Here is a 22,334-nt window from a genome sequence, read left to right as displayed (position 1 = left end):
TTTTTTCCATGCCAATTTTCAAAGCTACGTTAAAAAAAGTATTAGAGTAGCAAGATATTATTTTTACACTGTTATATTTTTTTACGGACATATTATATAACGCGATGACCTGTGATATATTTTATATTAGTATAAAATAATAATTCAAAAATCTTATTCAGTTATTAATTTTGATAATCAATTATATATTTGCAATGTATACTCACACGATTTTATACAGCACGAAATAACCGTGGTATATACATAGGACGTTTACACGTCCAAAAGACGTCCAAGGGACATTCTCAGGATGTTTGAGCTGTGTTGAATTAATATGAAAAACTGTAATAATTTATCTTATAATATTGAATTACATATGTCAAAATTTGGAATTTATTGGGAATAAAAATTAGTCACGATTTCATTTGATACACGATTCTTTCTACGTATCAACACGACGATCAGTTTGACTAGACTTGAATATTTAAATCTAGAAGATTTCGTAATCCGACCTAACTTTCACGAAAAAGTTGTGAACTAAGATATGCATCAATAGTCATAGCGAATTTCCAAAAAGTCATTAACATTTCGTATGTAAACATCAAATATGACATTGGACTTCCAAGTGAATAACAACAACAAACACATTTCTATAGACGCAGATAATATCCAAGAGTTTCCATAACCTAACCTAATAAATCGCAGCAATTAATTAATAAAATTAAATAAAAATTATTTTCACATTTATTAAAAACGACAAAATCTCGTGAAAACGTCTAACGACCTAGACAAATTAAAACTCTCATTCCTATTGACACGTTGACTAATAACTTTTCAAATTCCATGCTCCTCCCGCTCTTTTTAACGGTCAAAAGGGCCTGCTGGGAATTTCGCCGCGAGTCTCCAGTATTCATTGAACGCAGTGCTACCCAAAGTCTTTGTCGACTGTTCCTGTAAATTCAAAGTTAATTTACGATCGATAACTTTGACAACCAACAGTAATACGAAGGCAGAACTTTCCAAGAAATCAAACAGTCGAATAAAGGTACGTGCAAGGGTGCAAATAATGTATACGAGAAAGAGTGTCATGCATAGCAAGCTCGTGTAGCCGACGAGCGTATGGGTGACAAATTCAATCGGTCTCCCCAGTAACGAAGCCCCCACTCTTCTGTACCGACAACCAATCAGCACCAAGCGAGGGATGCAGATTGTTACATTTGAAACGTATAAATGTGCCGACAGCAACCCTCCACTCGCCAGTTCTCGTTTCGCCTCTCAGAAACCACCAGGTTTACCTTCTTCGCTAAGAAACACTCCAACACTTAAAATCATACCTTCGACGCGGGCAGGTTACAGAACAGCAAGGTAAGTTTTCGATAAAGTCAAACTAACCTCACTTTCTGTCTACTAATACCGACTGGTGACAACGTACAGGTTACGTTCTCGATTTGATATAAAGTTGGGAGATAAGTGAGGAAAAAAATAAATAAATAATTCCTAATCATCAAAACTAGTAGATAACGCGATTCGATTATCAGAATTATTGTCATTATCGCTAATTACTAATACAACATTGAATTGCTCTCTGATTATCGTCCAACAAGAGGTCCAGCTGAGGGCATAATCGTATGATTACATTGTGATATGGAGATTGTGTTACGTTAATCAGAGTATTTTTGTTTGTTTCTTAACAAACATGGCTACTCATTAACTTCGTCATATGATGCATCATCCTGTGTACGTTATATATGCATATAATTATTTATCGTAGCAGATTATTTTATTGGCCCTTAAATAGATGCTTTTGGCTGAGGTAATCTACCGCGGAGCAACTTGACCATCGTGTTGCATCATCCCTTGAGTTTAGGTCTGTCGTAAGATGGAAATGTGGCCGGAGAGGGGGAAGGAATCGGACAGTAGGAAAAAAAATGCAAGGTGTACGCGAATTTCTGAGAACATTTTGTTATTTTATCCTTTTGTTAACGGACTCGTGGCTACGCGACGAAAATGTATTTCTCATTCGCTGGCCGCAACCTAGTAGACGAAGGTTTATGACCTGTTCGTGGTCGTTCTGTACTATAGCTACATTATACCGAATGCTAACAGAGAGACGGTCACGCTGCGTCTGAGCAGCCATTCAGATTTCCTTGATGTCTTCCACGTACCTATTACATAACAATTTGACAATTTTCTACAAATTATCAAAGCTTCGTTTAAACGTAATATTATTTTGGACATCAAGTTTCGTTATAATTTTTCAAAAAATATTATCTCCCTAAGATTTTCTTTTTGGAGGTTACGTCGATTTCAGGCAATTTTTTAACCACGTTTTTCTAATTGATATCGGCTGCCGTGAAAATCAGTAGACTTAAAAAAAACGAAAAGAAAATTTCTACATTTTTTCATAGTTGCGCTTTACAATTGCATAAAATGGCTACTGCACTCAAATTGTCTTGTTTTATCGCGTCCATAGAAAAAAAATGTGATTAAGGCTTTTTTTTAAATCTAATTAAGCAATTACGTAGTTAATTATTCGTATACTATCTTTTTTCATACTCAACAATATTTTATCTGACACGTTTTTTTTTTTAATTATAAAAAAAATCTCCGTTTATGTTAAGCAGCCTAACACGAGTTATGCTAATATTCTATATTCACTTAATTGATTAATTAATTTATCAAGTTTTCATTAATTTCCATACTCCAACCATAATATTTCATTCGTATTCATTGCCAAATCTTATTTAATATCGTATACGATAAATGTATATCAATTTTATTCGATGACTTCACTCTTTACCTCAAATCACTTTTTATTACTATCTCATTTGATAAGCTCCTGTACAGCAGCTGCAGCCCTATATACATGCAAAGAACAGACTTTTCTGTAAATTAATTATTCCTGACCTATATCGACTATCATCTATTTGATTTCCGAGTAAAATTCACTATTGGATAAATTAACTGAGTCAGTCAATTTGAAGTCATCGCATATATTAACTAATTACATAATCATAGTGAGAATCTTAATTAGCCTTAAAGATTTTTCAGCTTCTCTTTAGGTTAGCTATATAGTATAGTCGACTCACGCGCGCTTTGACTATAATAGTAACATCGTGCCACATATATATACACTCTATTAGCCTACGGTAGCATCACTAAAACTGCCCAGATATGCGAGGAACGTGAATTCAACGTGAATTTGACTGTCGAAGACAAAGCAAAGAAGAACCCTCGATTATCAGGGTGCCTCAATCTCCGTTTTATTAACGTAATTGATTTGTAGTCACGCCCAATGCAATTGATACGTATTCCCGGTATTAATAATTAACTGAATTGCCTACTAATTTATACCGAGTCGCGTAACACGTAGCCGCGCTTCGTCATGGGAATTATTCTTTCTCGTTCCGAGTAACACTTCGCCCGAGTATCAATGACTCGTGTGTGCCTATCAGTTTATCACGGGACTAATGATCTCTTTATCTTACGTCATAGTCAGCCTTGTCTCAAAAGGATTGATGCACGAGTTCAATATTTCTTTTTTGACAGTTCGCAATCAGTGCAAATCATAGTAATATGTATATAAAAATTGAATATCAATTTATTGACTTTCGTTAAAGGGTATCCGAGTAATTCGTGTAATAGAGTAAATGTTAAAAAAAAATTCGATTCACGAATTTTTGGAAAATTTGTTTCGATTCCTCAATCTCATTGTTTTCCATAGTCAAGATTTACATTCGCAAGTCCCGGATCCGACTGTGTCTTTATCCAAGCTGAACAGGCCGAGCCGGGCTTTTTGAATTTTGAAAATTAAATTCCGACCAGGATCACTCCTAGAGTACCTCAGTAACGTAGGGTTACCGTTGGCCGACGTACCTATTCTTTTATCACATCGCTTACGAAGGTGACGAATTTGCATTGAGTAAAGTTCAAGTCTCTCATCCTACATACGTAGTTTGACAGTATGACGTATAACGGGAGCACGATAACGCAATAGACCCGATTAACAGTAGCTACGTAACGATTACGCCTATGCTCATTGCGCAACGGCAAGACATAAGAACGCGAGTATCCCCTCGTCAGTTAATAAAAATTGGGCCCAAAAATGTTGGCTCTAAAATTAATCCATAAAAATGAATGAAAAAGTACGGCGGGTTATCCCGTCATTAATTTTTGGGACTTATCGAAAGTTATCGTACGACTGGCCCCCCCAAAGAGTCCAATTAGTCAATGGCTGATTGGATGAGCGCGAGTATTGAAAAAAGTTGAGTGAAACGAGAAGAGGGAGTGGGGGAAGATGAGGATATTATAAGAAGGTGGGGAAAGAAGTCCCTCTTTTGGGACTGATCCTTTTAAGTCCCAAGGGATCCCAGACTATCCTACGTTAATCTTACATGGGAGGTTGAATAGCCCTGGGAAGCAGTTTACTACGGCCAGTCATTATAACCAGACCTGACAGGTATGGGAGTCCGTGTTATCCGAGTATCTACGACTTCCTCGAGGCTGCCGGTCGAGACTTGTCCGGCTTTGAGTTATATACGGGGGACTTAAGGGGGGCAGGGAACTGGGGGGCCCTATGACGTCAATGGGGGTGGGTGTGTCACCATATCTAATCGTCTTCAGGGCCCTCGCAGACACAGTCTCTCTCTCATCACTGTTGGGCACTTAAATGAGAAAATTACTGGCTACGTGGAATCAGGCAGTTTTCTCCTTCCTTCTTAAGAGGAAATAAGGGGGGGAGTAGGGAGGGGTCTGTCGAAGGTTCAACTACGGTCTTTTCTGTTCTTTGCTTTTTGATCTTCTTTTTTAAAGACTTTTTATAGACTTGCTTTTCAAAAGTTGTGCAAAAATTTTTTGGGGATTTTCGAAAAAAAAAATTTTCGCTTCAATCGTTATGCTCGTTGGATTTTTTTTTATTCCGTGCGATATTGGGTATTATTTTTTTTGAATTTAAAATTTGGTGAATTTTTGCGATTTGTGGAATACACGAATTTTTTTTATTTATCTGTACTTTGTGGCACTCGATCGATTGAAGATTGTTGAACTGTCGATGTTATCGGAGAATCTTTTTTTAATTGATTAAGAAAGACTTCAAACATTATTATAATGTCTTTGTAGAAGAGAAATATATGCAATATATATATACGTAGATAAAAAAAAAAGCGGATAATATCGTACGAGGAAAATAGGAACATACGAGAAGTTTCTTGAGAAGATATTGGAATAGACTTTCAGGAATCGTGGACATTGCTTTTTTTGGGAATATAAAAACTACAAATTTATTCCCGAAAATTCTTCTCGGAATTACAAATCGTACGATTATTCTAATGGACTAGGCAGCCAGAATTGGCAATTTTTTGAATTTACACGTAAAGTTAAGCACACGTGGACTCCCATGTTGAATTTGTCTGAGCTATAAGTATTAAAAAAAAAAAACTATGATAAACCAGTAGAGTGTCAAGAAAGTGAAGTTAGGCCTGAAAAATTGTTATTGACGAAATAAAAAAAAATTGCCATCTCAAAATAAAAAAAAAATGGTATTGTCATTATTATGTATGCTCCTTATGTATTTCTCACTTATACACTGTCTATGCGTATTTAGCATATCGAAGCAATATGTCATTACGTATGCAGGACATAGGCTCTACGAATGCAACGAATGCATTTGAACGTCTGATATATGTATATGTATATTGTATATGACCGACGGACGAGCATTCCTTAATATTCAGACGAAGTTTCGCGAAACTGGGTTAAGGTTTGCATAACTCTTGTAAGCGGTAGATACACGTGGCTCATTGAAATTTCTCCGAAGTCGGATGCTGAATAAAGATGATTGCAATCGGCTTCCAGGTATTACGGGTGTTTAAATTATTCTTTCTCGTCGGACCTGGCACGTTTGTTCCTTTAGTTCTTATTCCATCTGATATTTCGGAGGATTTTTCGAGGCTGTCAAAGTCGTCTGACTTTCTCTCGAATTGCTTTTTGAGGTTATGAACCAACTGACAATCGATCGATATATCGGTATTTTTAAATTTTAATATTAAAATCACAATCTTTGGAGGTTACCGAATCAATATGAAAGTGTAGGTTAGGTTGGTCTGATAACAAAAAAAAATTGTCATCATACGTTGCACTTCCGCATTGACCTGACATCCGGTAACCATATACGAATGAACTTGTAACCAAGCGAGGACGATATCTCGGACCTTGATAAAGGCTGTTATATGTTTATTGATTAACTGGAAAAAGGGATCTTTGGTCCCCCCTCTTCTTCTTCTGAGAAATATTTAATGCTTCGAGTCCCTAGGGACTTTTTTTCTTGGAAATAAGGTATTAGGGCACCATAGTAGGGGAGGGAGCTACGGGAGTCAGTCTTTTGACTTTACCGTCCAAGTTATTACGTTGCGTTGCCACTTCCGGGTTCAACTATTACCATCGAGAGTGCTTTTAAGAAAGCTTCCTTGTATACCAGGAAGTCCTGGACTTTTTGTCAGGCTTCGCTCGATGGTCACGTTAATTGAATTTTTAAAGTGAGGACGTCACTGGTCCGTTCGAAGTTTCGAATATTTTTGAAAATTTTTATTTTAACAAAAATTTTTCGTTTTATCAGATGCGTCTTTACGTGCTAACTGCTCTCGTGGGTTTCTTGTTCACTGCCGGAAGTACTCTGGGCAGCCCGATGACCTTCTTGCGTGAACATACTCCGGAGGATCCTGTGGAACAGGCTGTTATTGAGGAAAATGAAATTGACCAGGACATTGCACTAGTACCACCTGTGATTGTCACGCAGAGTCGTAGCAACGGCAAATCCAAAAGTAGATTTCAGGTAACTTTTGTTTGTATAATGAAATTAAAATAGTACATTATGCAACAAGGGAGTAAAGTCGTTGATTATTCCCGCGATTAAATCACCCGAGGGAATAACCGGCTTTACTCTCGTGTTACATATAGTGCTTTATTGACGACTGAGCTATAATAGCCACTTAGTTACCTGAAAAGTGGAACCAAATCAGCCACCGTCATTATGATGGAAATATACGTTTTTTCAAATATTCAAAAAATTCAAAATTTTTAAATTTTTCACCTTTTCAAAACTTTCAAAAATTTTCAAAATAAAAAAAAAATTTCAAAATTTTGCGGGAATAAAGTAAATTTGCGGGAATAAAGTAAATTTGCGGGAAAACCAAATATGCGGGAATAAAATGCTACTTTAATCCTGCTTTTCAGGGAATAAAGTGGCTATTATAGCTCAGTCGTGAATTAAAGAAATTTATTTTTATTTCTCACGTGAGAAATGCCTTTGATTTTTGTAACTGTAGAAATTAGTGGACGAAGTCAGCACATTTCGTCTTATTATAGTGCCGTATAAACAATTATTAATAATTCCCACGAGTCTCAGCACAATTCAAGAATGGAATTCGAGTATCGAATGTCATGGAAACTTTAGCGTTTCGTTTTTTTATTTTACAAAATTTTATTTAAATCAACTATAGATTTTTGCTCAAGAATTTATGCACTGATGCGTTAGATAGTGATTGAGAATATAAATAATCAATTAATATGTTGTATCGTCTTATGGAACACAATCTGTTAAATAATAAGAGTGAACAAGGTTTCATAAAAATATTGAAAATTTTCCTTAAAAGTGACTTGCATCTTATCAGACCTGTATCGATTTTTCTATACCTTTGTATATATATATACTTGATTCTAGGAAATGGAATATTTTTTAAATCTATTGTATAACATTTTTTCAGGGTGGAAATAGGGAATGGGTCCAGATGCCAAAAAGTCCACCGGGCGCTTTGAACATTCCTGCTAGGTAAGAAAGTTGAAAAACGATCTCCTGCTCTTTCTTAATTTTACTTGGGAAATATCAGTCGCGTCCTTCAATTTCATACTATGTTATATGTTCACAGTAATTAAATATACATGTGACAATATATATTGCGTCACTAAAAGTAAAAACAGCACACAAGATTAATAAGCATCAAAAGTTCCACTTTGAGGGGACTTATTTACGTTTAAGTTCGCGAAGGAGATGGCCCCTCAAAGTGCAACTGATGTCACGTCCCGACTATAACTTGTACGAAGTATTTTTTTGTACTTGAGAAACAGTCATAAATCATCTCCATCAAATGACAATTCATAAAAGAATTTCTGATCTACCAATAACCGGTTCGATTTGATTGAACTACTTAAAAAATAATTCAATACATTACAGTTGTCTCTTGCAGTAGTCAATAAAAAAAAATAATCCTTACTTTTTATAGGGCCAGAGTCGAATTGGAATGCGAGGCAATTGGCAGCCCTGCTCCGCAAATTTATTGGCTTCACGGTGGCGAACCATTGAGGCAGGTCAGTAATCCCAGCAGATCACTTCTCGATGACTGTGCGAGTATCCTTTTTCTTTTTCTCGTCTTTTCCCATCTCCCGATCCTGCATGAACCCCTGAACCCCCCACTTCCACTCTCAGTAGCCCCTAAGTACTACCATTTTCCTCCCCACTAGGTGAATCCTTAAACGGAACCTCCCCACCATTCTCAGCGATTCAAAGCCGTAGAGAAACGACGCCATTCAATTTTCTCACCCTCAGTCTTGGCGCAAAAATTCTCTTTCGAGAAAGTCCGCCAGAATTCAATCAGCTCAAATGCCTGCGACGTTCCCGATAATTCGTTTATCTTGCGAATTGATTTTTTGACCGATAATGAAAAATCTCATGTGCACCAATCTTTTCCTCGCTCCCTATTCAAGGAAAAGTTCAATTATGTAGCATTGCTTCCATTACGTGTAGTATCAATGGTTGATAACCTGGATCACTTTGCACATTTTAAATAACATTATTGGCGCGTGAGGATCGCATTGACTAAAATTAATATTTTTATCAAGATTTATTTTCACATCGATAAAACATTCAAAGGAGGTTTGATGTTTATACAATATTTGTAAAATAATTATTTTGATTGGGTCGCTAACGGTTTTCGTGCTCCGGCATTTCTCCTATGCTCTTCGTAATACTTGAAATTTCCGCCAGGTGCCACCAGGTACCTAACGTTTCATATAACCCAAATACAAACAGCCATATGTACGATTCGTCGAAATTGAAGATGCAAGCATTGCAATTGAACTCGTGTACGTCTATTGTAGCTGGAGGAGCTCGTGGGAAATAGCGTAGCCGATATGGAAGGATCTTCGAATACTTGGGGTGGAGTTGCCAGGACCAGATCAAAGCTTGTCATCGAATGTGCATCCCCAAGGGATCGTGGTCTTATCCATTGCGCTGCCATGTCCGGAAGTCGTACTGCCTTATCAAATCCTACCATGCTTTTAGTTAATGGTAAGAGGGAAAAATAATAATAATTTTATCTTAATTAAAGTCACAGTGTTATCAGTATAGGTATATAAAAAAAACCTAGTCATCTGTTTTAATAACTTACCGATTTCTTCAGTTACTCTCATACGAAAAAACAATAAGCGTAACTTATGCTTGAATTGACAAAGTAATAATTTTTCATATCACAGACTTATTTCAAACGAGCAGTCTCGAAGTCAATAATCGAACTAAATCGATACTCGTCCAATTACTTCTTCACGTCGAATTGAAGAAGCAAAGAGGATTGCTCACTGATTGCACATCGCCCAACGAATTGGATGAGGTGCAATTCTCTGTGTTATCTGTCGAATTGTTTCTGACCTCTTCTTATCGCTGACGCAAGCGCTTGTTAATTCCGAACTTGATCCGGCACAAAATTTATTATACTTTCCTCCGCCTTTGTTTCATAATAACAAGCCGCCAGGTCTGGACAGTGTTGTGTATGCTTGTACTGACTTCATAACCATGATATTGAAATTGATTTAAAAAAATACATCGAGATATAAGATCTGTAATAATCAAAGTCACGAGACAAAATCAAACCAACATTAATGAGCGATAGTTTACTATTTCTTTCTCTCTCTATACAAAACAATTAAATGACGCAATCAAACGACAAAATATTACTTACTTAAAATACTATCTTACTTCCCGCAGAACTCGAAAAGGGCAACGGCAGCAGTTGCGGCGCAGAAAGTCGACCCAGGATAACCTTGCATTCCCCGATCATGATGGCCCCCATAGGGTCCACCGTTGTTCTCCCATGTCGTGCAAGTGGCAGACCTCGACCTCGCACGTTCTGGTTGGACAATAACGAGAGGGCCATAGTATCATCGACCAATCCGCGCTACAAAGTCCTGGGAAGCGGCGAGCTGGTCATCTATCCTCTTGAATGGAACGACATGGGTGGCTTCACTTGTGTAGCAAGAACCGATAGAGAAGAGGACGCCTCCACCACCTTCCTCTACCCGATCTTGGTACGGTATTACAATAAAGTAAATAAAGAGTCCACGGTTGCCAAAGTGAATCACACCAAGAGCACAAAAACTCGAGATACGTGATAATTCCAGAACCCTCGTACGAGTCTGCAGCAGCAAATCGGATGAGTGAATTAAGTTTTTCTTTTTCTCTTTCAGAACGACGACAACCAGAGCTAGGGGACGTGGTAGAGATGCGATGGAAACCGAAAGCTAAGATATTTGGGCCTCTGCAGTACTTTGTTTAGTTTTTTTTTTAATTAATTAATAATTTGAAATAGCTAGGTCGTAATTAGTTGACTGTGCAGTGGACCGATTCCGCAAGTGCACTGCTGTAAAAGAGAAATTAATGCTCGAGCTGCATTCGTCGTGGAAATCAACGCTACGAATCGTCTAGTCACTAAGTATTAGGAAACTTTATTTGTTAAGATCGTACAGCCTCGTTAACTTAATTATCATTTAGGGGGAGAGAAAGAACGTTACGCTCTGCTTGATACATTTATAGATATATGTATATACCAACGAAGCTTGTTTTACGGTATACGTATAGATATATATGGATGATATATTTATTTTACTTATAAACATATTACACGTATATATAAAGATATGTATACACGGTGCTTCTTCGCTTCGTTGTTCCTCAAAGTGCAATGCGCACCTCGTGGACCTGCTAAGGTCGCCGATTATATTTCTCTTCACCGATTTCCCATCGCTAAGAAAACCCGTGTACTTACCAGCGAATAAATGCATTTTCTCATACTCGTATCAATTTTGAACGATGGTATTAATTTCGTATCCACCATATATATCTTTTTTTATTTATTTTTTTTTCAATTTCTCCACAGAAATACGTTGTGCTTAATGATAAGGCGAAGCTTACTAAATAAATGTACTTTTCAAAGATTAAACAATTGGCTCAATTATTTTCCATAACTGGTACATCCGTTTCAATGTAATTTATGTAATTTTTTTTCTTCTAAATACCAATTATATAAAAAATAACGTGATTCTTTTCAATGTATTCATTTTTTCAAAAAGAGGACCGACAAATGCGTAAACGCACGTAGGATAAAAAGGTGTCTACGTATAATTTTCAAAAGAAACGAAAGAGCAAAGGTACAGGGAACCAAGAGGAAAGGACCGTGGTCAAGTTTCCGGTAAATAAAATAGCTCAAAGTTAAAAATGTCAATTTAATTCAGCAACAACTGCGGTTCACATTGATTGCATTTAATTGGAACTATCTTGTAAGGATGCGAGTCCCGGAAATCGAACCGCGAGGTTCCCTCGCAGGGCGGAGGGAGGGAATGAGCGGGGGGTTGAGGCGAGAATTGAACGATTATCTTTTACATGTATATTTTGTAAATTTACGTCACGGATCGTGTCAGACTTTGCTTGCGTAAAACGACCGTAAAACATACATTCAGTTTACGTAATTTTCATACAGATGGTTCTAGCGTCGTACCAAAGAAAACTCTCCCATACGATTTGATGAATCAGAGATGCTTGATACAATACATGTATATTTATAAATATATATTCTTCGATACTATATATAAAGTATATATATATTCGTGTGTGTATACATACACGCATTTGAATGTATATACTTTTATATATATAATATATATATTCAATTTTTGTTATTAAGTAATACATGGGAGGGTGGGCATCATCAAGTCTTATATACACGTATGTAAACTATCAATAATACTTAACGTAATCGAATAAAACGGATTATACATAGTTATAACGTAAATCTATATTCCAATTTAAGACAGCTGTTTCTCCTCGATTAAACCAATCACAGATTTAGGTATCAAACACAAAATGCCGAGGAGGGACGTTTCTTCGAAAGTTATCGGAGAGTCGGATATTTTTTTTTTAATAGTTGATAGTTTTACTTTTTTCTTTCCCATTCAGACGTTTGCGAGCACTTTATGGGAAATTATAATTTAAATTGACTAAACGCTTAACTCCATTTCAATTGCAGCCAGAAGCGTTTCTGATCGAAAAAAAGACACATTGTATATGATCAAACGAATAATCGTATAATAAAACGAATTGTGTAAAATTCTTATTGAGCGTCGATAAATATTTTGAGATTCTTGCGTCGTTCCTCGCGTTCGCTAAAATATCTCAATTTAATAAAAGAGAATACCGAAAAGGACGACACAATGACATTTATACAGTAATTGACTGATAAATACAGAAAAAAAAGGTCGGAATATTTTGTTTTGTCATTAGAGTAAAATTTTGCGCTCGTTAATTAGCCTCCTCAACCCCTCATTTCCGTTCTTCGTCGCCCCTCTCTCTCTCTCTCTCTCTCTCTCTCTCTCTCTCTCTCTCTCTCCTGTAGTTGCAATACAGATAGTCTTAAACATAATCGTCACTAATCTCTCGCAAGACGTCAGTCAATTGCAGGTACGAACGAGGTTGAAATAAAAAATAAATAATAATTAAAACGGGGAGAAAGCACGAATGAGAAGAAAATACAATCTTCTCCGTTATAACAATCCGATGGTCGACCTATTCTTTTTTAATAATTAAACTAAAAAGCTTGAATTAATTAATAACCTCATTACTCGGATGGTTCGTAGTTTTTTTCCTTGTTACGTGTTACAGAGGCTACGAAAGAGTCAGAGGGCTGCTCGAGTGGGAGTAATTTACGTGAACGATACATTCGACATAGTCGCATCTCTATACTCGAGCATTCCTCGGCTAAATAAATATTCCAGGTGTACAGGCTTACTTGGTTGATACGTGACAGCTATTAGTATTACAATTAACAATGACTAACCACGGATCAGTTGAAGATCATACAAGTTTATACATATTACTACTATAGATTTGTGCCACGTGATCCGAATTTTCAGCCGGTCGTAGAAAAAGTCTGAAAGCTGAAAACTCCGTTTGGACTATCCGAGCTAAGGGTTATCAACTTGTAGGAACATATTTCAAGCTTCTGACAATATAAAAGCCCATTGTTGACAACTTCACAAAGTTTCACATACATTTTGATACACGCTTCTTACTTCTTTATCTCTTTTTATCAAGTTCACCATTTATGAGGCCTTATTTATTGTTTGAAACTAACCAACAATTGCATGACAGTACATACCGGTGAACAAACTGGACGTACAGTGATAGAAGATAAGCATCGACTTGCTGGAGGCAGTTAATAATAATTGCTGGTATCAATGTTTAAACAGGATAATATTTTTGTGTATAAGTACATAACAGGGAAATTTATGTAATATAAAAAAGGAAAAGCTTGTACGAGTCTTATGAGTTTTTCAATAAGTATTAAATTTGTCAACAGTCGAGTCAAATAACTGAAAGAAGTTGAAATTGTTCCCTTTCACAGGTTGACGATAACAGAGTCCAGAGTAATTTTTCAATTTTCTAAATCTTACCAGACCCCAGCTTAAGGCTGTTGCATTATTTTCATATAGTAGAATCGACTGTAACAAGCAAGTTTTATTTTCATAAATAATATTCTCACGAAATACGCCATAGATTTATCAATGTACAAAAACTTTATCACCCTCTCTGTCGTCTAGACAATTTGATAATTTCTTCTCGCCAGAATCATATTTCCCTTCCTATTTCCCTTTGATTCGTTATTTACACATTAACGAAGAAAATGGTTCAAAACGGAAAATTCTTTGTAAAAAAACAATGCGCTTCATCAGTTGATCAGAATGTAGGTGTTGCACCGATTAAACGTAAATTTATGAGTTTCGATCGTTATGAATTTTTGTTGTTGGAAAAACCGAAAAAAATCAGTTTCGACCTAGTCAACCTGTACACGTTAATATATGTATGTACACACGTAATATTTATTTTCATTAAGCACAAGTAAACACGCTCTCACAGACACACTCTTGCATTCTCTGACATTTGCTCACTTAAAACTTTTGTCTCAATAAGTTTTTCTTTTCTCTCTCCCTTTCATACAGACACAATACATATACGTATTTGTATACATAACTATGAAAAATGATTTATATGATATTTACAATCAATAGTCGCGAATACCTTCGAGTCAATTCTTTTTCGAGATTTTGACTTTCCTCGGCGTTTCGGAGCAGTCATCGTTGCCGTATAGATGCGATCGGTGCTTCATTTCGGTCGCAATGGACTTTGCCAAAGAAAAATGGTCGAAGAACGTGGAGGGAAGAATCAAGGATCAAAGCAAAAGCAAAAAAAAAGAAAATTTAAATTAGAAACAAATAAGATTAAAAAAGATTTTCAAATTATTGCCCAAGGGGCACTCAACTATGCCTAGAATAATGTATGTTTGTGCGCATACATATGTGCAAATAATTTAAGTGCCATCAGCCAGCACAAAACATCGAGATAAGAGATTACACTCTCGAAGCTGCTTTTATCATTAAAAAAAGTGAGTGTGGATCTATTCTGAACCAAGTGTACGTTTTTTTGCAGTTTTAGAATATTTGATTATTTTTCTTTTTAACTCGGAGGGCAACTCACCAGTCTCGAAAGTACTCTCTTCGGCATATCCTCTGTTAGACTGTAGATTTCATTACGTTTCAATACAAGTTGAGAACCATCCTCGAATATCACCTGAAATGAGAATTTACATTAAGACGTTTCGTGTCGCCTGAGGCGAATACGCGAAGACTTGACTCATTATTAGAAAAAAAAAAAAAAAATTAATATTTACTCACCGTATACATGATTCTATGATTGGTACCAGTAAATACACCGTCGTAAACTCGGTTGTCAGTCCACTTGACTTTAACATTTGAGCCAATCGCCGGAGGATTTCCTGGCTCGTAATTCTTGAAGAAGAAAAAAGATAATACATTAGTCCGAGTTATCACTCGACGAAACCTAATTAATGACATACAGGGTCAGTCAGTAGAAACGCACCAGGAGAAGTTGGGCGCAAGTGGCCGACACGGCAGTGAGGCCTCTTCAAAAAATGACATGTTGCTGTGACCGATTCCCATAAGCGCAAACTGACAATTGGCATAGCAATAAGATTATTGAAATATTTCAATAGTTAGGTTACTGAAATAATTAATTAATATTGTAATGACAAAATATAATATCGGTTAAGATTTATTTTCACAACAGATTTTTTGCTATAAAAACATTTCAATTAATTGATTTTTAAATCAATTAAAGCATTGTATTGCAGAATTGCAGTTGTGATCATTAGTTGGAAATATCAAAATTGTGAATATTTTAAACTTTACATTATTTTAATTGCAATCTGTTGTGAAAATAAATCTTAAATGATATTGCATTTTGTCTTTACAATATTAATGAATTATTTCAGTAACCTAACTATTGAAATATTTCAATAACCTTATTGCTATGCTAACTGTCAGTTTGTGCTTATGGGAATGGGTCACAGTCACATGTCATTTTTTGAAGAGGCCATACTGACGTGTCGGTCACTTGCGGCCAACTTCTGCTGGTGCGTTTCTACTGACTAACCCTGTATACACGTATATTTTAAAAACTTACAATGACATCGGAAGGATAGAGATCATAACTGAAACTTTTGTCAGAAAATAAGACCATGTAGAAGAGAGTATCATTTATCGAATCTATTTTTCCCTCATAATAACGGTTGTTACGATGTTTAGCCCAGACGGGCTCACCCTGTCGTATACTTGGAATCTTTTCCTTTCCAGTGTCATGACCGTGACACGTAACCTAGAAGAAGAGAACGATAAAATAAATCCACAGTATAGCAAAAAGACTGATTTAATATTTAACCATCAAATAAATGCTTCCGTACCTCCAGTTCCAACGAATTGTAAGCTGGTATGACAAAGGTTGCTCCAGCAATAAGTCCGCACGATGGATGAAACAATGCGTCGCATCGATTACACTTTAAGCAAGCGCCATATTTTTGGCCACAATAACAGCATTCCTGTTTGACTATCTCGGTTTTGATGGTTAATACATTTATGGGATCTTTATTGGCGGGATCTTTGAATATCGCTCCTGGTACCAGTAGAGCACAAAGTACATGAGCCCAGCGACTGTCACTAGTTCGCTTTACGGCTCCACCACGTATTGGACAAAGACAACACGACTGTAAAAGTTTACAGATTTTTAATTGGGAGGAAATTTTAAAAATAATAACAATCATTGTAAAAAGTCATATGAACAATGGAGTATAAGAATGATTGGTACATAAGGTTGACAGGACTTACCACGTGTGCCGTCCCTGCTCTACACTTATCGCAAGCCCAATTGTGCAAATCTGCTGGTGGTACAGTAATGCCGTAACAAGATGCATGAACTGTCACATGACATTCTCTACAGCTAAGTAACGTGTCGTTTTCTGGTTCGATACCCTGCTCTTTGGAATTGACAGCGAACAGCGTTGATGATACCTAACGAGCGTAAGAGTAATGTTTGTTAATAATAAATATTTCAAGGAAAGTTTAAAAGATTTAAAATAAATATTATGCTTACCCATATAGGAGACTTTTCCGGTAGGACCATAGGCTTGCAGTACCTCCAATCCGGAGGCATTGGACGTCCACCGATATTCGCGGTGGATGCGAAACTCGCACAAACAGCACAATGAGATATCTGAGCGCTCCAGTAATCATTGAAGGCCTGAATCAGGTTCATGGGGGGGACTTTGGGATAGAGCACGTCTGATATATGTCCAGGTATCAGCGGAAAATTACTTGGAGATAATTTACAGATGCGATTGCTAAGTGACTGTTCTTCTAAAATAATAGTGAGCGGTGGCTTAACGTCGACATCCTCTTCCTTTATACTTGGGGACTTGTCAATTTTCTCCATTTTGACCTCGGACTTAACATTTTGCCGATAAGACGACTTCTTCGTCTGATGTTGTTGGGACGAGCCAAATTTAATTGGACCGTCCTGCAGCTTGACGCAGCCATCGGTACTGATGCTAGGAACGTATGTTACAAGTGGATTTCTACGATTCTGGACAGTAGACACTTCCGTCATGGGCTGTGCGTTCAATTCCGCACCTGACAGTATTACTGAATTTTTATCTAACTCCATCTTACTGAGATTGTCCACCTGGGTGGATATGGAGCACATCTTCACCTTGGTTGGTTTCTGTGTAGGTTGATTCTGTGGTTTGGCAAAAGTTACCGTGAACGGCCGACAACTTTGTCTCTTCTCCTGAGGCTGCCTGCATGTTTTGCGTCTACCCTTTTCACCAGGTTTACTAACGATCTCCATCACCAAGTCGTTTGAATACGTGAATGACTGCTGCCTGGACTCCGCAGGCAAGGCTTTGGCAATGGGAACCTGGATTACCTTGGCATACTTCGGTATTACTGTCAGAGGCTTAGTGGCACCATGGAAGGAACTGTCATCCAGGATTCCAGGATGAGCCAAGGTATGCCGAGAGAGTAATTGATCCCCACTGTCGTCGTTGGTTAAAGGTTTGCAGCTACCGCTGGGACTATGCCACATCTTCCTTGGTGGATTTCTTTGTGACCTTGAACTAGAGGGTTCTGTCGTGTCTCGCATCTTCGTGTCATTGTTTGGAATTCGGTGTATGCTCAGGTCGAATCTAGGAGTTCCCAGTTGTGACTTCGATGGATGTAACCTTGCCAGGGGTGTACAAGATATCATTGGGTTCTCGTTCTTATTCGTGTCGAAAGAAATGTTGGTACTTCGTGGACTAAAGATTGTACCAGCATCCTGAGACTTCATTGCGATCGTAGAATTTGATACTAACATGACACTCGTGTTAGGACCGATCTTAGGCTCAGGCAAACCACTGAAGCAGCTCTGTTGCAACACCAGGAGTCCGTCTGCCGCAGTCGAAACATCCTTGTCTTCTTTGATTTTAGTTTCGGATTCTAATTTTGGCATCTGCTGCATATCTGAGTTCAAGGTGCTATTCTCCTTGAATACACTTAACTTCGGAGCCTTGATTATGTTTCTGGCGTAGCTATGCATTGGTTTTTCAGTTAATGGGCTACTTACAGATTTGTTTGTAGTTTCTCCAAAGTTTTGCTTTGTAGGCGAATTTACTTCCGTTGCGATGACTTCATCGTGCCGTTTGCAAAATACAGAGGTATTATTTATTTCGTGGTTTTGGTTTTTCGGTATCAAGCACGTTGTCCTCAGTAATGATGACTTTGAAAACTCAGCCTTGCTTAGAGTAGCCCGATTGGCGTTCGTTATTTTAGCAAACTCATCCCTTGGCTTTTCATTATCCTTCTCATGGTGGCCAGACATTTGTCCGACGTGAGTAATATTTACTACCGCCTTATCCTTGACAGCAGTCATGCTAACTTCATTGCCTACAGAAATTATGTTTCCAGGTAGTAGATTAATCTTACACTGACCCGCAGACATATCCTTAACATTGGATGGTTTCTGCTGCGCGCTCAGACTGGGCATAGCCATCAGCTTCCTCTGAACGTCGGCATCAGAGACATCTAATGGTTCGTCGGGACTGAAGATGGGAACATTCGGGTGCTTGCGATTACTCTTTATGACGTGCTTCTGCTTCTGCTTCTTCTGCTCAGAACTCTTGGAATGCTTCTTCTTCTTTTTCGAAATCTTCTCCTGGTCGGGGTAATCTGAAGCGGAAACTGAATTAGATGCCTTAGTCTGGATCACGAAACTCGAGGGCACGGATGATACATTATCCTCGAGTTTCTTTGAATCGGAACTACTTTTCGAACCTTTGTTTTTCGAGCCGTTCAGCATCAGGCAAGGAACTTGATGGTCCAGGATGTCTAAGGACTCGCTCGAGGCAATTTCTATATTTTCTGTGACGCTCACGCTTTCCGAACTGCTTGCAGACTTACTGGAGTTCTTCTTAGACTTCACGCCGCGCTTCTCCTTCTCCGAATTAACATGCTGTTGTTTTTTCTTCCTCTTACGATTCTTCTTACGGTTGTAGCCGTCGTCATAGACGTTCGCTTCTTCTACATCTGGCATTTTGGAAAACTTAATTGATACCAAGAGAAGTATGAAATCAGGGTCGAGTCAAGGGATTAGTTCTTCGTTCAAAGGATACAAGATGTAATTCTCTAGAAAAAACTAATTTCGTGACCTGACCACATATATCTGGCGATAAAAACTTTACTCACCCATTTCTTCGGCTTTTAACCAGATATCCTCCAGGACCTCGAGTTGTTGCTCATCTGGACCATCGTCAGCGTCATCCTCCATGTCTTGTAAGGCTTTCTTTAGTTCCAGTGTTATATCCGAGAGATTCGCTAGCTCTCCTATATCCACGTCAGGATTTGTTGCAGCGATAATTTTTTTCTTGTGGATTGTATGACGTTTGTTCTTTGCAGCCGCGTTAAGATAACTTTGTGGAAGCTGACCGTTACTGCTGCTGCTGCACAAAAGATCCATTTGGGATGGCATTGGAGCTGCCGTTTGACGTGGATCTTCTGGGTGAGGACCGATGTCTTCGCCTCGGAGCCAAAGCTCATACCTTTACGATAAACAGGGCCAAATAAATATTAATTAGTTAAAACTGTAATTATTGAAAATAAATAATTTACTGCAATTGAAAGTACCTATCAGGTTGGAACCGTTTGACGAAAGTATCCATAGAAATCTTGACCATGTCTTTGCTGCACGTACATTGCGTGGCTCTTTTCCCATACTCCACCCATCTGGGAGCTGCAAAATTGGTGGATTCCGCGCAATTAAATCCATGATTAAATCCGGCATGATAACCATATGGAAAAGTAATCATTATTTCGCCAGCCTCCTGTGTAATCTGAAAGGATACGAAAATATACTTTAAGAATCTGGTATATGTAATTGTTTGCAGAACAGAAGAAATAAGAATAGTTGTCATACCTTATCACAAGGTATCGAATACTGTCTCAATATTTGTGGTGAGATCAATGACATTTTATGACGAAGAAAAGCAGGACAACTTTGATAGCTTGATGGAAAGAAACCACTTGCTAATCGTTCCAGTCTTCGTCCATGTTCTGGTGGAATGGCGTACCATGTTTTTGGTGAACCAAAGTGCAGATAATTGATTGAATAAAGATCCATATCTTCAGTATGCCATGCAAAAGTTGTTTTCCACATGCCAAAGTATAGATAGGCTGTATTAACTCCATCGATAGAAATACCATAATCTTTGTTAACATAATCCAAAATTGTGCCAAGGTGATTAATATTCCATTCTTTAACGTCAGGGTCAGTCAGTGATCCAGAGACATCTGCCCCATATATTGGAGCAACATACGTAATGTTCTTCCAATACTTGCGCTCAAGATCTTCATAATCAAAGTGACGAGGTGTACAATAACGCTCTGAATTAGCAAGTTTACTGTATTCTTTAACAGTTGTAGATTTCTTCTGTATATTGATTTGCTGATACAGTCCTTGCTTGCCAGTGACCACCTGACAGATTGGTGCCGGTATTGTAAGATTCAAATCGTCCAAATTATAGCCTCCTTTACGTGGTACCCATTCCTTCGGTGGGATAACCTTTGCTAGACCAGCCTTATGCGCACCCTTGCTTTCCATATACTCGACATATTTAGAGAAATCCTTAAACTCTTCGTAAGAAGGCCGGAAGACCATGATCCGGGGTGGACCCCCAGAATTATTGCTAATCATTGTCCACGTGGGCGTATCTTTAATAAAAGATAGAAAGATCAATCATCACATTCCTCTAATATACAAATACATCAATATCAATTACACATTTTATTTACCTTAAGCAAATCCTAACCAAGCATTTATTAACATCTCTTACAGATGCAGAGAGCATTTCAATCTTACGTAACACAAGCTAGCATGTCAAATTCAATTAAATAATTGTTCCTCATATTGACAAGATTTACTTTGACAGTATCAGTAGCAATATTACATTCTTTATAACATAGCAAATCAAAAAATCAGCATTAGCAAAAATGGACGCGACGCGAACCGCAATAGGTACAAAGATTGACAGAAGGGGCTGTAAGGGAGAGTAGTGGGGAATGCAATAGATGAGTATAGGAGAGCCGCTAGGAGGGGGCAATGTTTTCAGCACGGGCGTCGGGTTCGTGCATAAACAAAATGGATGCTGATTATTGACAGGATGCACGAAAGAGATAGATTTTCTTACATATATTCTTGGCTAAAGATAGGTGGCATGAGATAACAGTACACCGGAATTGCAAGTGATTTGAAGAAGCCGCCATTACGGAAAGCACAAATCGCACGTGCGATTTATCTATGAAATTTTTGGACAGAACCGAAGCTTAGCTTTGGATCTGACCAGGCCTTTTATTGGTATGATTTTTAACTTCAGTACACTCACATTCTCGCAGGATGCTGGCTCATAATTGATTTAATATACTCACATTTCTTATCGCTATTCAAATCACATGTCTCACGAAAAACTTCGAGTCGATGAAGGTGTATTTGCAATTGAGGTTTTATCAAGCACAGAGATACTCCCCACGCGCTGTACGTAAACTAATGAAGATGCTGTCCCTTTTACCCTCGATGTACATATAATCAATACGCATGCGCGATGCACCCGGCAAAATCAAATCCCTTCGTTCAGTCACGTAGGACACTTAAAATCATAGTGTTAATAAATTTTCGATAAAAAATCAATCGATTTTCACGTATTCCTATTGTCACGAATGTACTCCAACTTTTTAAGTCATTATTATCACGTTGCAGCTTTCGTTTAAGAATGTCTTGGGAAATATTCAGGCAGTGGGTGTCGAGTTTAGAAAGTTTATTATTAATCTGCAATAACTTGATAAAGAATATTCCGTGATTGTCATTACGTTTTATACTAATAAAACAAATACATATCGTATTATGATGCATACGGGGTCATTGCATCAGGAAAATTTAAATGCGCATGCGTGAAATTCTATATATACATATACATATAATAATTCAATAATTTACTGAATGCACACTTTTTTGAAAATTCATTTCTTACGTATTTTAAACTACATTATTTAACGTTTTATAAATTTATAGGTATATTATGGACTCAGGAAACTTATTTTTGCGA

The 22,334-nt window shown here is 37.6% G+C and overlaps 2 protein-coding genes across 4 annotated transcripts; one reads left to right on the top strand and one right to left on the bottom strand.

The window, feature by feature from the left end:
* The first annotated feature begins 1,212 nt into the window (after positions 1-1,212).
* Positions 1,213-11,100, top strand: LOC107266335 (neural/ectodermal development factor IMP-L2). The gene is made up of 7 exons (XM_015736709.2): positions 1,213-1,344; positions 6,593-6,808; positions 7,740-7,804; positions 8,256-8,340; positions 9,130-9,319; positions 10,013-10,332; positions 10,492-11,100. Exons 2-7 carry the CDS (start codon positions 6,593-6,595, stop codon positions 10,510-10,512), a joined length of 897 nt encoding a protein of 298 aa, XP_015592195.1. The 5' UTR covers positions 1,213-1,344; the 3' UTR covers positions 10,513-11,100.
* Positions 11,101-11,511: 411 nt separating this feature from the next.
* Positions 11,512-22,052, bottom strand: LOC107266333 (lysine-specific demethylase 4A). Of its 3 annotated transcripts, none has more exons than XM_015736708.2 (12): positions 21,661-22,052; positions 20,153-20,946; positions 19,864-20,069; positions 19,426-19,778; positions 19,015-19,260; positions 16,799-18,909; positions 16,534-16,716; positions 16,113-16,412; positions 15,836-16,027; positions 15,028-15,141; positions 14,831-14,923; positions 11,512-14,477 (listed from the first exon to the last, which is right to left on the bottom strand). In XM_015736708.2, the coding sequence occupies exons 2-12, from the start codon at positions 20,927-20,929 to the stop codon at positions 14,382-14,384; spliced, it is 4,671 nt and encodes a 1,556-aa protein (XP_015592194.1). In that variant the 5' UTR covers positions 20,930-20,946; positions 21,661-22,052; the 3' UTR covers positions 11,512-14,381. The 3 variants fall into 3 exon arrangements, with proteins under 3 accessions (XP_015592194.1, XP_015592192.1, XP_015592193.1); XM_015736706.2 differs by having other exon boundaries at positions 19,015-19,266; positions 21,661-22,036; XM_015736707.2 differs by lacking the exon at positions 21,661-22,052 and adding an exon at positions 21,028-21,261 and having other exon boundaries at positions 19,015-19,266.
* Between the last annotated feature and the right edge of the window lie 282 nt (positions 22,053-22,334).

The sequence above is a fragment of the Cephus cinctus genome, unplaced genomic scaffold (genome assembly GCF_000341935.2).
Source record: "Cephus cinctus unplaced genomic scaffold, Ccin1 Ccin1_scaffold0307, whole genome shotgun sequence".
Taxonomy (NCBI): Eukaryota; Metazoa; Arthropoda; class Insecta; order Hymenoptera; family Cephidae; genus Cephus; species Cephus cinctus.
This window is presented reverse-complemented; position numbering and strand designations above follow the sequence as displayed.

Excerpts from the sequence above, each read along its gene's own strand:
- LOC107266335 (XM_015736709.2), top strand. The coding sequence starts at position 6,593 with ATGCGTCTTTACGTGCTAACTGCTCTCGTGGGTTTCTTGTTCACTGCC. Across the intron at positions 8,341-9,129 it reads GTGGCGAACCATTGAGGCAG|CTGGAGGAGCTCGTGGGAAA; the intron begins GTCAGTAATCCC and ends CGTCTATTGTAG. Across the intron at positions 10,333-10,491 it reads CCTTCCTCTACCCGATCTTG|AACGACGACAACCAGAGCTA; the intron begins GTACGGTATTAC and ends TTTCTCTTTCAG.
- LOC107266333 (XM_015736706.2), bottom strand. The coding sequence starts at position 20,929 with ATGATTAGCAATAATTCTGGGGGTCCACCCCGGATCATGGTCTTCCGG. Across the intron at positions 19,267-19,425 it reads GTTAAAAGCCGAAGAAATGG|ATGTAGAAGAAGCGAACGTC; the intron begins GTGAGTAAAGTT and ends CCAAAATGCCAG. Across the intron at positions 14,478-14,830 it reads AGAGAGTACTTTCGAGACTG|TCCATTGCGACCGAAATGAA; the intron begins GTGAGTTGCCCT and ends TCTTTGGCAAAG.